At 44.0% G+C, this 15,628-nt stretch overlaps 1 protein-coding gene across 5 annotated transcripts in view; it reads right to left on the bottom strand.

Moving 5' to 3' along the window:
- GRHL2 (grainyhead like transcription factor 2) overlaps positions 1 to 9,178 on the bottom strand; it is a 185,177-nt gene extending 175,999 nt beyond the window's left edge. For 2 of the 5 annotated variants that reach the window (XM_003940680.4, XM_010351422.3), the window contains exon 1: positions 8,813 to 9,178. In XM_003940680.4, coding sequence (XP_003940729.1) covers positions 8,813 to 8,832 — 20 coding nt within the window. In that variant the 5' untranslated portion in view covers positions 8,833 to 9,178. Of the gene's footprint in view, positions 1 to 7,268; positions 7,504 to 8,755 lie in introns of those variants that run through there. The other 3 variants (XM_074386986.1, XM_074386987.1, XM_039464668.2) reach the window with 3 other exon arrangements.
- Between the last annotated feature and the right edge of the window lie 6,450 nt (positions 9,179 to 15,628).

The following is a 15,628-nucleotide window of genomic DNA, read 5'->3' as shown; positions in this document are numbered from 1 at the left end:
CAATGAAAGAAGAATCCTCTGATTTTATGTTAATTATCTTATTGGCAATCCGAGAAAGAGGCAAAAGCCACCTTTGTTCCTTGTTTCTTTGAAAAGTTAGATCCAAGAAGCACAGAAGGCAGTTATTTTATGGGGCTCACTGAGCTGAGAACCACAAACAATGATTTGGGGTGAGTGAGGAAAGAAAAGTCCATTTTAGCTCCCAGTAATGATATCAGAATCTTACCCAGGTATTTCACAGACTCACGTTCCTGGCTTAAGAAGTAAACATGCGTGCTTATCCTGCTCTCAATCTCCATTTAAAAAAATGAAAAATAAAAATAAAGTATGCTTTTTCAAACTAATCAAAACTTTAAATTTTCAACTTATACTTAGAATCCCAAAATGAAACACAGAAGAAATGTAAGATACTTTTCTCCTTAAACCAGGCTTTTAGATCCAAATCCTACACGTGCCCACTCACAAGCTCTAAGCTGCATTTGGATGACACCTAAGGCTCTTCCTAGCTCTAGGATTCTAGGCTGCAAACTAAAACCAAAACCAATTATCTAGGAGGCCAAACAGCCACATGCTGTCACACCGTAGGCCCCAAAGGCAGCCCGTGCTGGCCACTCAAGCTCCACTGAGAAAACACTGCAACCTAACAACAGTTAAACAGTTTCTCCTGCTCTCTCGTCCTTTTCTTTTTCCATTCCTCCTTCCTTCACTTCAACCCTTCCCTGTCTCCTGAAACCCTGATCTAAATTCATGGGCCTTAAAAAGGAAGAGACTTTGGCTCTCAGGGTTTTGTTATATTTGTAAATTCAAGGTTCAGATGAAAGGCAGGCGCCAAAATAAAGAGAAGCCACAAGCAATTTTTACTTTCCGTTTCTGTTCCGGAGGGTATCTGCATTCACACTTGTAAAGGAAGCATTTCCTTGAGAGTGAAAGTGAAGCATTCCCCACAAAGTTCATTGCCATGTTCATTACAAAGTAAAATAAAGCGCTTCATCCGCCACAGGCATCGATTGCTTTCCACTGAATGCCCATTCAAATGCATGAACAATCTCCAGAACTCTGACTTATTTTCAAAATATACATTGAAATCCCCTGAAATGTACCAGCTTTTCTAGTACTTCCTATTAAGAATTCTTAAAATGTGTCATTTGATGAGTATTGTATGTGGCAAATCAAAAGTGCTGTTTTTACAAACAATATTACTACTGCCCACCAAAACTCATGAAGCAGAAACACTTCTCTTTTCCCAGTATAATTGGGGATGGGAGGTAGAGATCCCCAAAGGAATGCATTCTTATTTCTATCCCACTGAATCCATTACAATCCAGTACTTTTTTATCATTTACTATTAAGAAACTTACAGCATAAAATACACTTTCAGTTGGGCACGGTGGCTCACGGCTGCAATCCCAGCACTTTGGGAGGCAGGCGGATCACCTGAGGTCAGGAGTTCAAGACCACCCTGGCCAACATGATGAAACCCCATCTCTACTAAAAATACAAAAAAAAAAAAAAATAGGCTGGCCTAGGGGTACATGCCCTTAGTACCAGCTATTCAGGAGGCTGAGGAAAGAGAATTGCTTGAATACAGGAAGTGGAGGTTGCAGTAAGCCAAGATTGTGCCATTGCACTTCAGGCTGGGTGACAAGAGTGAAACTCCATCTCAAAAATAAATAAATAAATACACTTTCATTAGAACCTATTATAATCCAGTACTTTTTACCATTTACCATTTCTTATGTTATAAGAAACTTAAAACATAAAATGTACTCTCCTGGTAATGGAAAAATAAGCAAACTGATCTGAGGAGCCTGGATTCATCCAAAGGAAGAAAATATGCAGGCAGGTGGATGGTAGAGTGAATCTGAAATTTGGAGGCCTAAATTTGAAGACCAGTGAAGCTGTCTGAGGGACTCCCAGGTACATATTGTTGTTACCAGGCAACCCACCAGTCCTCCTGGGTCAAAGCAAAAATTCCTATCCAGCCTGTTGCTGCTCGTTAAGGAATTTTCCCTGGACAAGTCTGCCAAACCAATCACTACCCCGTTTCAGGTTAGGCCTAGTTTTTATAATTGAACAAGAGTCATTGAAACCCTCTTGAAAAGGAAGAGAGTATCAGTGCCCTAATGTGATCGTGAGTGAGAACTCCAATTAACTTAGGGTAAGGCTTTTCTTATACTAAAAAGAACTTTAAATTTTTCCAAGGTTAAACTAGTTAACATCATCTGCTGCCATGATCTTACCTCTTGGTCCAAGTAACAAGGGTGGACTGCTGATACTATAAATACTAAAAGAATGCAGCAAAGTTCACTAACTATAGCAGCACCTAAAATCAGACTCACATTTATCTCTATGAGCAGAAGCTGTGCAGCCGTCATTTCTCATCAAGCAATATGGGAGAAAAAAACCTAGGAAAGTGGCGTTAGGGAGACAAACCAAGAAAGGAACCAAGGGAAGGAGGGAACAAGAAGAAAATGTGGGTTTAAATGGGGGAGGAAGTAAGAGGGGAAAAATACTATGTAACCACTGTTAAGTTTTTAACCAGAAATGGTTACACCAAAGCCGTGAAAAGAACTGAAGCAGTTGCCTGAACTATCTAAGACTTTTTAAAAAGTAAATTTGACAACCTAACATCCAAAAAAGTCTTATTTGAATTTTCTATACATATGAAACAAACACTTCTTGAAGTGATTGGGTAGTGGTAATGTTTAAATGCTTCTATGTATGTTTCATTTATCCAACTACTTTTCTAAATTCTCCTTTTTACTTTCCTGAGCCTAGTAGAAACTTCTGGGCATAGCTTTTCATTGATTGCTCTAGTATTTACTCCTAATCTTCCTTAAGTCAGGTGGCGCTGGGCCCATTTGAACGGCCTGGACTCTGCAGTCCGTTTAAAACAGACCCTCACTAAAAGCCAACAGAAGCTCTAGTACTGACTTATCAGAGTAGTACTTCAAGCTACCATGAGCCTTAGAAATGAAACTGCAATCATCAGCCTATCAAATCATTTCACCAGGGATAATATCAAACTAGTACTCTTTACCTTTGACTTTGTGCTACAAAAAGAATCTGAATTCAATGAAACAACAGTCCTCAAAAACGTGAACACCAGACATGGTGGCTCACACCTGTAATCCCAGCACTTTGGGAGGCCGGTGGGGAGCGAGGGGCGGGGGTGGGGGTGGGGGGCAGATCACTTTAGGTCAGGAGTTTGAGACCAGCCTGACCAACATTATAAAACCCCATCTCTACTAAAAGTAAAAAAAAAAATAACCTGGCATGGTGGTGCACACCTGTAATCCCAGCTACTAGGGAGGCTTAGGCAGGAGAATCTCTCAAACCCGGGAGGTGGAGGTTGCAGTGAGCCAATATTGTGCCACTGCACTCCAGCCTGGGCAACAGAGCAAGACTGTATGAAAAAACAAATTAAAAAATCCACAAAACATTGAACACCAGCTCACACATGAGTGGCATTCAGCCAGAAACCCTAGCAAAACCCTTGGCAAGCCTGGCAGAGGCCCATGTGGGTGACATCACTTCAAATCAGGTCATTAGCAGCTCTGGAAACACATGCCCTGTCAAAAAGACCCCTTTCTTCTAGAAGCAGCAGTTCAGCAAACAACATCAATAGCAGGCCTAAATCTTATATCCACATTAAAATCATATCTGAAGCAGCTCATCCAATGTAGCATAAAGTAAAAGTCCACAGGTTTCTTTCACTTACACACTGGATATGCACCTGAAGAGCTACATACAAATTGCATCTATTACGTAAAGTAACATTAAGTTTCATTTCAAACAGTGTTGCCCTACCTAAGGCAATTATAATGCCTGGAACATTGTTTAAATGCAGATTCCCTGTGCTCTCTCCTGGAGAATCTGATTCAACACTGCTAGGTTGGGACCTGTGTGCCTCAGATTGTATTTTATATGTTTTAAACTCAGATGAGTTTGAAATGCAATGATTTTAAAAGCTCCTGTGGAGATTCTTATTTTCAAGTATGTGTATCAACTTCAACTTGTTTTTATTAGCTCAGATTTTTGTGCTGTTGTCCAGCATTTTCTTCTGTTTCAGTTAGATTAACTTCGCCTGTATGTCAGTTTATGTCACTGATTATGGGAAAGTCACTAAAGCACACACTATGCACTGTTTCTCCAGACACAGTGGACAAGTCCATGTTTTCTGATGGATATAGTTTGTAGAAACTGAACAGGAGCAAGAGGAAGGCAGCAAGGGCAATTTTTATCTTGCATGAGGCTAATGTTAAGGAATGGAGAAGGTAGCTGAAGGTAGTAGATTACAAGTTTTAGGGAGGTGGGCGTGTCTGAGCAAACACTATCTGTACTTTGTCCCTCTTTTAGTTTGAATCCCCAGGGATCCTCTAGAGTGTGTGCATTTATTCAGCTCTGAATTAAGGAGTGTACAAGATTTAATCCACTGAAGGGAACAGAACTCTGGACTCCTCAGCATTAAACTGGTGATACTTAGGAAAAGAGAAAGGACTGATGGCATTAGCTCTTTCATCATTTACTCAGTGGGTATTAATATCACTTGACTACCAAGACCGATTACAAGAATACTTCTGACTGTTTTGAGTATGCAGCTGTCTGGATTAATAAGCAGAGAACTGATCATGTTAATTACTTGATGGTGCCATTATCTCTGTCTCTGATTTCACCCACACTGAGCGCCTTTCTGGTTCTAGAACATGCTAAGCACACTCTTACCTGAGGACCCTTGCACTTGTTCTTCCACCTGCCTGTAACACTCCTACACTAGGTATCTTAGAGCTTGCTCTCTCACTTCACTCAGGCCTCCACTCAAAGCTCATCTCATTGGAGAAGCTGTCCATGATCACCCTATATAAAAGACATTCCCATTATTCTCACTCCCTTCACCTGGTTTGGCTTTCCTTCACAGGTCTTATCATCTAATTAAATGTTTACTTCTTTGTTGATTTACTATCAACAAGGATTTACTGTCTGCTCTCCCTCACCACCACCACCCCACACACACTAAGCACCATGCAGGCAGGGACTAGGCTCTGTTCACCAGTGAATCTCAATGCCCACTATACAATGGCATTCAGGCATATTCATTGAAAAAGTGAATGGGTATTTGCATTGGTTTGAAGAAGATATGATAAATTCTTGACGTTTCTGACCTTAAAAGATATTTTGCATAGCCAAATGTAAACAAACATATGCATTTATAAAACTAAAGACTAGAGAGTTTAATTAAAATAGTCATCCACAGCCGGGCGCGGTGGCTCAAGCCTGTAATCCCAGCACTTTGGGAGGCCGAGGCGGGTGGATCACGAGGTCGAGAGTTCGAGACCATCCTGGTCAACATGGTGAAACCCCGTCTCTACTAAAAATACAAAAAATCAGCTGGGCATGGTGGCGTGTGCCTGTAATCCCAGCTACTCAGGAGGCTGAGGCAGGAGAATTGCCTGAACCCAGGAGGCGGAGATTGCGGTGAGCCGAGATCGCGCCATTGCACTCCAGCCTGGGTAACAAGAGCGAAACTCCATCTCAAAAAAAAAAAAAAAAAAAAAAATAGTCATCCACATGAAATACCTATAATTTCAGCCATTTTCTAAATAATAGCAAGACTCTTCGACATAAAACACACAAAATGACTAAAATTAATCATCAAAGGCAAAAATGGGATGAGTAGAAGCAATATTTATCATGACCTGTATTGTATTTTTAGAAACTTTTTTGTAACTATTGTATTTTTTTTTGAAACTGTTAAGACACTTACCAGGCATTGTGTTCATTAAAAGTATGTCTGTTCATGAGTTGCTTTCCACTACAGTGTAAGCCCCCTGAGAACAGGATTCATCTTATCCATCTTCACATGCCTCTATTATGCCTATCTGAATGTGCTACAAATAGTAGGTAACCAGAAAACACATTTACCTAATGAAAAACACCTTTGAGTATCAAATAACATAGTACCTATATATTCACTGAATATATTTCATACATTTAGACAGTAAAATAAGAATTTCTTAATCTATCATTGCTTCATTTGTACACATGCTTGCTGACAAAAGATCTTAAATCTTCATGAAATTTAAGATAGGGGAGTAAAGAATTTTAAAATATGTACGAAGACAAAATGTCCTAAAAATACTTTAATTGGCGATAGCATCAACACTGCAGAATATCAAAAGTAGAACGTTTAGATCTGAAAAGTCCACACCATAAAAAAGACAATGCTACTTCAGTCAAGCCATGTTAACCAGAAATACCTTCCTGTGCAACGCCAGAGATTGCCTAAATCTCAATGGGATTATGAAAGAAGATCCAGTGTGCGTTCGTTCATGTGATTTCCAGAAACTACAGGCAGGCCTCGTAAGGCAGATTTTCCATGAGGCTGAAGAAGCTCGAGCTTCAGGGCCTCTCACTTGCTCAGGAAGGAAGCCCCACGGTGTGACCACCCCATCTCATACACATAGTTGCGTAAGCTTCAGACCCACTCCTGCCAGGGCTCCCTTAGAATATTAAGATTAAGAAAACTAGGCTAGAATTCGCAAAAATGATCCAGAAGCCATATAGTGACTTAAAGCATCTTCCAACAGCCCAGGAAGAGAGACAAACCAGGTCGAATTGTCTTTTTGTACTATTGTTATGATTATTTTTCCCAAGATACACAATTTCGTCTTGGAAACCACGACTAGAAAAGCAACGTTCATTAAATGTAAGCATTCATAATCCCAGATACTTATCACCCATAAAAACTAGGTGATGCGTGTGGTGAAACCAGGTTGCGGGCACTCAATACTTACTTCCGACGGTAAACACATTGTTCTGATTGCTGCTAAGCAGACCTGGTTAAAGACCTACCCGTTTTCTTACAGAATTCGAGTCCTGTTGTATCACAAAACTAGGCAGTCAAACCAAATGTTAATTGCGCGATTAATTAAACTAGATTTGCAACCATTTTTGACGCGAGGATCAAAACAAACCCCAAAAACGTGCGTCGCCTCGGCATTTGGATACTGAAAATTTCAAACGTGAGTCGCGTTTCCTTAAAGATTATTGAGATCTAGGGAGAAGCTGGGGGTATTCTCAGACAACCACACACTCTCCGCTTCCTAACCTGCCGCGAACCCCTCCCTTGTTGGTAACGCTAGTTTTTCCCACTCCGGCATGCTGTACTCGGTTAATTCCTCATCGGTGGCTAACTGGGTACAACTATCCGGCAGTTTTTTGCTTTTTAACTGTGACAGCGCATGTTCTTAGAGGTTCGCCTAACCTACCAGCGGCCTTAACTTGAGGCTGGTCCTTCCCCTCCACCCCTGAACAGGTCCGCAGGGCCTTCCCACTGCTCCCTCGTGGTCCCTCCACTTGGGACGGGTCCCCGCCACTTCTCCATGACACGCTTCGGCGGCCCGCGGCCTCTGGGCACCGGCCCTCCCCGGCGAAACACCTTCAGGAAAGTCCCCTCGGGGTGGCCGCAACGCCACGGCAAAGTTACCGGGGAAAGCAAAAGGGCGGCCCCGCGCACTTCCAATAGGACGCAGCCGGTTCCCAGGCCCGGACGCGCCCGAGAGGAGGGGGAAGGGAGTGTCCCCGCCGAATCCCGAGAAACGCCGCGGGACTCACCTCCGGCTCCCTCCCGCGCCCGCCCAAGCCCCACCTCCCCCGGCTCACAAAGCCTTCGGAGGGCGAGGGCAAGGGCGAGGGCGAGGGCGAGGGCAAGGGCGGGGGCGGGGGACAGCTCGCGGGGAGGCCGTCGTGACGCGGCGGGACTTGGCCCAGCGACCCGCGGGTGGCTCCGGCCGCGCAGGCTGCCGCTCCCCGGCGCGTCTGGAGTGCCCGTCCGGGACGCGAAAAAAACGAGTCCAGCGGCCCCGCCGCCCTGAGCCCCCGGCCTCGACAGCGAGCGCCCCCGAAAAGGCTCGGCGCGCCCCACTCAGTCCCGCCCGCCGCGTCTGAGGTGGCCGCCAACTGCGTGGAGGGCCGCGAGCTCGAGGGGCGTGCAGACGCCGTCGGGGCGCGGGGGAACCGCTCCGTGGCAGGCGCCCCTCTGCGCCCCGCCAAGGCCCTAACTCGAGGCCTCACATGAGTTCTCCGGTTGGCAAACTGTGCTTTCCCCCAGGCACCTGGGGAAGTTGGCCAAACAATGCGGGGGCGGACCCGGGGGAGGCAGGCGGGGGCAGGGAGGAGGGAGGAGGGATTTGGGGGCAGTGGGGGACAGTGCCGGCCGCCCCCGCGCCCCCCGACCTCTCCGAGACTCGCCTCCCTTCGGGGGCCACAGGCGGGCGGCACTCACGCCCACCCTCCTGCCCGGTGCGAGAAGATGGCCGTTTCTGCCTCGGTATAAAAGCTCTTTGTTGCGGTCACACAAAAGCGACCAAGCCCCACTTTTCCAGCAGGCCCTTTGGACAAATTGAAGGAACTCAGCTGAACTTCCAAATGGCCCTAAACGCCAGATCGGTGGGAGCAGCTAAAGCAGAGGGGGAAGAGCAGGCCTCCCGCGCCCATCTACCAAAACCTCTAGCAATATCCAAGTATTTATCCGGGAGCGGGAGCTGAGACCATTCCTAAGGGAGAAAGGAAAAGGAAAATCCACTTTTACTATCAAGGCCCAAAGTGGGTATTAAACATTCACGTTGTGGTAGGGTTTCTCCCCTTAACCAGGGTAGAAACATAATGCGGAAAAGTCTGGATCCACCAAAAAGAAAAAAGAAAGAAAAAATACCAACAATAGCAACTTAAAAACAAAAACAAAAACATAACAAACCAGTTGCCATCAGCCCAAAGTGGTAGTAGCAGCAGCAGGCGCGTGTGATCCACTTACTTGTCCGACTCTTGTGACATGTTTGATCCAATGAACTTGCTCCCCTTTTCCTGGAGCCTCAGCCTCTGGTGAAACTGGACTTTCAAGTCTGTGCAGGTGAAGGTGTGTGAGAGCGCCCGAGATGGCAGAACAAGAGCTACAGGTAATTCTGCTTTTCCGTCCCCCCTCACCACTCTCGCTCGCTCGCCCGCTCGCGCCCTCACCTAGCCGGAAAGGTGGGATAAGGGGGGGGCCCTCACATGGGGCCCGAGCTCGGAGGCGGCCGGGCGGCGCAGAGTCCTCCTGGATCGTGGCAATGGGCGGACACAGAGCAGAAAGTGGCGGACTTGGGCGGCCACAGGTAACTTTCTCGCAAGGAGCTGAATTCTTTCACTAAAGGGTACAAGCCCGAGGGACGAGCTGCGCGGTGATTGGCTGCGGATCTCCCTCAGGTGAGCTGCCATTGGCAGAGGCGCGCTCAGGTAAGGCCCTTCTCCAAGTGCAGGTAACTCACTCCGAAGTTTACCTGAGTGGAGCGGCGGCATGCTGGCAGCTCGGCGGCAGCCTGTGGAAGCTGAGGGCCAGTTCTTCGAGTAGACCTCAAGCTGCGTTTTCCTCCTTCACCAAGGCCAGGATGGGAAGGTGGGGGTACTGGACGAAGCGAAGAAAGGGGCTGGGGGAATGCAACACCTGCAAACACTAGGGATTGTGGGTCGAGCGGAAGAAACTAAATGAGAGCCGAGCTCAGGTGTCCCAAGTGAACAAGAATCAAATGCGCAGTACGTCACAGGGCATTTAATGCCCGCAGTAACAGGGCTGTTTGACAGTGGCAGAAGAGAACGGGACTAAACTTACTTTGTGCTGAAAGGGGAAAAGAAGCACAAAGTTTGATCTGTTGCGTAATTGAATTTTTAACGTGCTTATTCACAACAAACACTTTTCGTGTCCTGCTGTATAAAAGACATCAGCTATATTACAGATTTTAAACAGGTGAGCATCATTTTACAAGCTGGGCAGGTGGGGAATGGCGTGGTTTTGATGAAGTGAGGAGATTGGGTTGAATGGACACTAAGATGGCCAGGTGCACCTCTTCCATCTCAACTCTGCAGCCCGGGATTCCAGAGCTGCAAACAACCACTGAATTCGTTCTGTGAACCTGTTGTCATTTGACGTTCCCAGGCAGGCATCAACATTTACATTGTAATTCAATAGACGCTACTGCTACAAAGGTGCTTTATCCTTCCAGCTTAATATAGTTGCTACGGAAACACTGCAGGATGAAACTGACTTTTTTCTGCGGTAATGTTTCTCCTGGTTGGGAACAACGCAAATTAGCAAAGGTGTAATTTATAACCGCTGCTAACAAAGAGTAAACTATCTGTGAAGTTCTGACTGGGATCTAGCTCATACATATGGATTGTGGAAATAAAGGAGGATATGGAAAGCTTACCATATTTTATTTCAAGTTAATACTAAAGCTGCCAGACTTAATACACGTTTTTTTCATCTTTATGGATCACATATTTTCAGAAAATTACATAAAACAAGGTTTGGTTTGTTCCATGTGTCCATTCTCAACAAATTTCAGAATTGTATTTTTTAAGGGCAACATAAACACACACTTTAAAAAATAATATATTGTAAGACAATGCAGGTACTATTTTAATATAGTAAGATACATAGCTATCGTGTTCCTCTCCTTTTTAGAGGCAGCCACATTCCACTTTTATTGGTCTCTTCTGTCATTTACCTCCCTATTTCTAAATAATTTATACTGCTCTCTTGATTTCCCAATAGATGTGGTGCTCTAACTGTTGCTTCAGATTAGGATTTAGTTCTCTCATGCCAAGCAACTTCTCCTTCCAACATAGCACTTTCACGGTTTAGGAGCTAAGTGACTATGCCAATAGCAATGACAACAGAGCCAGCTCGTGTGCTATTTTTGTTTTCTTTCTTGTAAAACCTTGTATCTATTTACTTAGTTTATTATGCACCTATCCTGATATTTTTCTACAACTGATCTATCGAATGACTATCATGCTTATTTTCCAAATGATCAAACAATTCCAATTTTCCCCGGAAAACAATTCCTCTAGAAATTCATTGTTTTCCTGTTTCAATGGAGAAGAGTTACTCTGTGGATCCACTGCTCAAGTGTCAACCTGCGACGCTCCTTAATTTGTAGGGTGAGAATCCCCATTTCTATGTTTTGTGCCTTCTTTTTTGGTTTACTGCTTCATTTTCCATGGCATGTGTTCTAGTAAACAGCCCAAGAAAGGGCACAGAAGGTAAAATTTTGAGTTCTTACATAATTATTATGATTTTATTCAACTTTTACTTTTAATGGAGAGTCTGACCAAGTGTAGAATTCTAACCAGAATTTCATTTTTAAGTTTGTAGAAATTTCTCTTTCACATATTTTAATTTTTTAATTAAAAAATAATTTTAGGCCATGCACAGTGGCTTGTACCTGTAATCCCAGCCCTTTGGGAGGCCAAGGCAGGAGGATCACTTGAGTCCAGGAGTTCAAGATCAGCATGGGCAATGTAGCTAGACCTTATCTCTACAAAAAATACAAAAATTAATTGGGCATACTAGCATGCACCGGTAGTCTCAGTTACTCAGGGGGCTGAGGTAAGGCGATTGTTTGAGCTGGGGAGGTCAAGGCCATAGTTGAGTCGAGACCATGACACTGCACTCCCGCCTGGGCAACAGAATAAAACCTTGTCTCAAATAATAATAATTAATTTAAGTTTTTAAAAACAAGTTCTTACTCTGTCACATCAGGTGGAGTGTAGTGACATGGTTATAGCTCTCTGCAACCTCAAAATCCTGGACTCAAGTGATCCTCCTGACTCAATTTCCCAAGTAGCTGGGATTTCAGGCAGAAATTGCTGTTTTATCTTCTAGCTTCTAGTGTTACTATTGGAAATGTCACCTAATTTTGCTGTGCTTCAGTTTCCTCATCTATAAAATGGAGATAATAATAGTAATTACCTTAATAATATGTCTGAGCCACTTAGAACAGTACCAGGCACTAATTAAAATCTTAATTATTATTCAATCTTATTATTTTTTAAACTGGATTAATCTCAGAATGTTCTTATCTTTTTTTTTTTTTCCTGTGACATAGCTCTTCATCTTTTGTCCTATTTTGGAGGATATTTTACTTTCTACTGCAGTTGTTATCTCTGCTATTTAAAGAGCTCATTTCATGCTGTTATAAATAGAGTTTTGTTGACTATGTCACAGTTGCACTAACTTTTCCTGTCTTCTAAGAGTGTTTGCTTACTGTAAGGTTTTCTTTGCCTTCTGCCTTGTCTCGGCTTTCTTCTAGCTTCTCTTCTCATGTATTTGTTTTTGTCCCATCATGTTAGAGGCTTTCGTCAACTGTCTGCAAACCTTTTCCTCTCCTTTCATAAGTAAGAATGAACTAATAGAAACCTCACCAGAAACTCTGTATGGGGGTGAGAAAAGTGTACTTGCTCTCTGGTGGGCCTGCTGTGTGGTGATCAAACGAAAGCTCATCTTTTCATGGGAAGATACCTCAAATGTCAGAAACTAGATGTCTTTTCTTTGGGGTGTGTCAGTTTCTTATGAGAAATATCTTAGAATCTCTTGCCTAAGGAGGCATTCACTTGGCTGCCAATGTTCTGGAAGTGGTTCAGGGGAAGGGGTCTGGATGAGTAACTGTTTAGGATGCAATCTTTCATACTTTTTTCTTTCCAGCAGGTGCCTTATTCCTGCCCTTCTTTGTGCCTGCTGGACAAGCCTCTCTCCTCTTTCTTTTGCTGACTACAAGGAGTGGGACAGGGCACCTGAGACTCCGGCAACCCCAAGTGCCAACATTGACCTGGCCCCTTACGTTTAGCTGCTCATGTCTCCCTCACCCTTCTGGGGCCCCTCATCAGCATTTTCTTCTGGTGATCTCTGACATCTCCAAGGCCTAGACCACTCTAGGGTTTTGTAGGGAATTGAGGTCTTTCTGTGCTGACCTCTAGGGCCACATTAGAGTGCAGTTTTCACTGTTCTGTTAAACTAGTTTTCATTCCTCCATCAAAATTGTGAAGCAGGGCTTTTGCTGATGACTCCTCCTCTGTCTTCTTTGCCCCAATGGATTTATCCCTTTATGTTCTTTTACCGTCCTTTTTAGGGAAGAATGAAGGTAAACAAATGTGTTTAATCCTTTAATCTGAAGTCCGTTTCCAAAATTACACAAAAGTTTTTACCAAACTGTCCCAACTTTGTTTGCGCAAAGAAATCCAGTGTTTATGGTTAAACCATTCCTTTTGTTGGTTTATGATAGTCAAGAATCTTTTCTTCCTCTTTGGTATCTAGTAACTCAACTTTGATCATGTTGTCCCCAACTGGCTAACTACTGCTGTATTCATTAGTTAGATTAGTAAAGGAAAATGTTTGAAAGGACTGTTTTAAATTGTCAACCATGAAATTACCTGTTACCCAAATATTTTTATTCCTTTGGCAGAAGAGTAGCGAATAAACAGGAAAGTTTCTGCCACACTCACCATGAGACTGTATTACTGTCTCTCCAAATGTCTTTATTCATAAACACTTAAGTACAGCAGTGGTTTCCAAGGTGTGGTCCCTGGATTGACTGTCAACGTCAGATCCCCTGGGAACTTGTTAGGAATGCAGATTGACCAACTCTCCCCAAACCCATGGAATCAGAAATTCAAAGAGGTGGGCAGCAACCTGTGTTTTTAACAAACCAATAGGTGGTTCCGATGCATCTTTAAATTTGAGAAACAGTACAGTATTCTGACAACATGAAGTTGCACACCCTTAGCCATTGAAGACCTCATCCTAAATTATGCTGGACATAGAGTTTTGCAACAGACAGGCATAGAGTAAGTAGTGGATTATTCCATTCTCAATGTAGTGATTATTTATTTAATGGTTGACCACTGTCCTTAGTTGGCGTAGTTAGCTCCTCAAAATAGTGATCCTGAAATCTGCTGCAGTATGCCTCATGAACTTGGAAGTTTCAGCACAGTTTAGAGTTTGATGGTTATTTTAGGAGGCAGCAACAAAGCAAACGTTCATATATAAAACTGGAAAAAAGATAGTGCTGTTTTTAAACCAAATTATTTTATTTATGAAGTAAAATTTTTAATTAAATTCCTGGGTCAAAATGGTGTTATTTTTATTATCATTTAAGTAACAGCCTTTAACATCTATTAAAATGGCTAATCTCATTTTCTATTTAGAATTTGATTCTAAATTGTCATTTCATTACGATGAACCTTTTATAATGAGACTTGGGGAAAAGGATGCCATTCTGTGGCATCTAGGCAGAAGAATCCATTTTGTGTGTGTGTGTAATGGAGTCTTTGCTCTGTTGCCCAGACTGCAGTGCAGTGGTGTGATCTCAGCTCACTGCAACCTCTGCTTCCTAGGTTCAAGCAATTCTCCTGCCTTAGCCTCCTGAGTAGCTGGGATTACAGGTACCTGCCACCATGCCTGGCTAATTTTTGTATTTTTAGTAGAGACAGGGTTTCATCATGTTGGCCAGGCTAATTTGGAACTCCTGGCCCCAAGTGATCCACCTCAGCCTTCCGAAGTGCTGGGACTACAGGCGTGAGCCACGGTGCCCTGGCCAGAATCCAGTTTATAAGGGCTGCAGATCTAGTTGAACAAGTCTGCCTGCTGACCGTCTTCTGCCATGTGTCATCATATGCGGGGCCACTACAGCAGACCTGCCATTGAATCTGCTGTGAAGCCGTGACAGGCACTATCTCCTGCTATGTCGTTTTGCACTATAAAAACACTAACTAGCTGGGCGCGGTGGCTCAAGCCTGTAGTCCCAGCACTTTGGGAGGCCGAGGCGGGTGGATCACGAGGTCAAGAGATCGAGACCATCCTGGTCAACATGGTGAAACCCCCGTCTCTACTAAAAATACTAAAAATTAGCTGGGCATGGTGGCACGTGCCTGCAATCCCAGCTACTCAGGAGGCTGAGGCAGGAGAATTGCCTGAACCCGGGAGGCAGAGTTTGTGGTGAGCCGAGATTGCGCCATTGCACTCCAGCCTGGGCAACAAGAGCGAAACTCCGTCTCAAAAAAAAAAAAAAAAAAGCAAAAAAAAAAACAACACTAACTAATTAAATTGACTGTCATCCCCAAGAAGGAACCTGGAGAAGAATAAAATGTGCCGGGATGCCTGAATTTGAAATCGACCTAAGGATGCATCACTTAACCAACTAAGCATTCATGTGTCTTTTTTTTTTTTTTTTTTTTTTTTTTTTGAGTCTAAGTCTTGCTCTATTGCTCAGGCTTGAGTGCGGTGGCACCATCTCAGCTTACCACAACCTCTGCCTCCCAGGTTCAAGTGACTCTCCTGCTTCAGCCTCCCCAGTAGCTACGATTACAGGCACGTGCCACCATGCCTGCCTAGTTTTTGTATTTTTAGTAGAGACGGGGTTTTACTATGTGGTCCAGGCTGGTCTTTTTTTTTTTTTTTTTTTTTTTTTGAGATGGAGTTTCACTGTTGTTACCCAGGCTGGAGTGCAATGGCACGATCTCTGCTCACCACAACCTCTACCTCCTGGGTTCAGGCAATTCTCCTGCCTCAGCCTCCTGAGTAGCTGGGATTACAGGCATGTGCCACCATGCCCAGCTTTTGTATTTTTAGTAGAGACGGGGTTTCACCATGTTGACCAGGATGGTCTCGATCTCTTGACCTCATGATCCACCCGCCTCGGCCTCCCAAAGTGCTGGGATTACAGGAGTGAGCCACCGCGCCCAGCCCAGGCTGGTCTTGAACTCCTGACCTGATGATCCACCCACCTTGGCCTCCCTAAGCGCTGAGATTACAAAT

This window comes from Saimiri boliviensis, chromosome 15 (genome assembly GCF_048565385.1).
Source record: "Saimiri boliviensis isolate mSaiBol1 chromosome 15, mSaiBol1.pri, whole genome shotgun sequence".
In the NCBI taxonomy this organism is placed as follows: domain Eukaryota; kingdom Metazoa; phylum Chordata; class Mammalia; order Primates; family Cebidae; genus Saimiri; species Saimiri boliviensis.
Note: the sequence above shows the minus strand (reverse complement) of the source record. Positions and strands in the feature narration are given on the sequence as shown.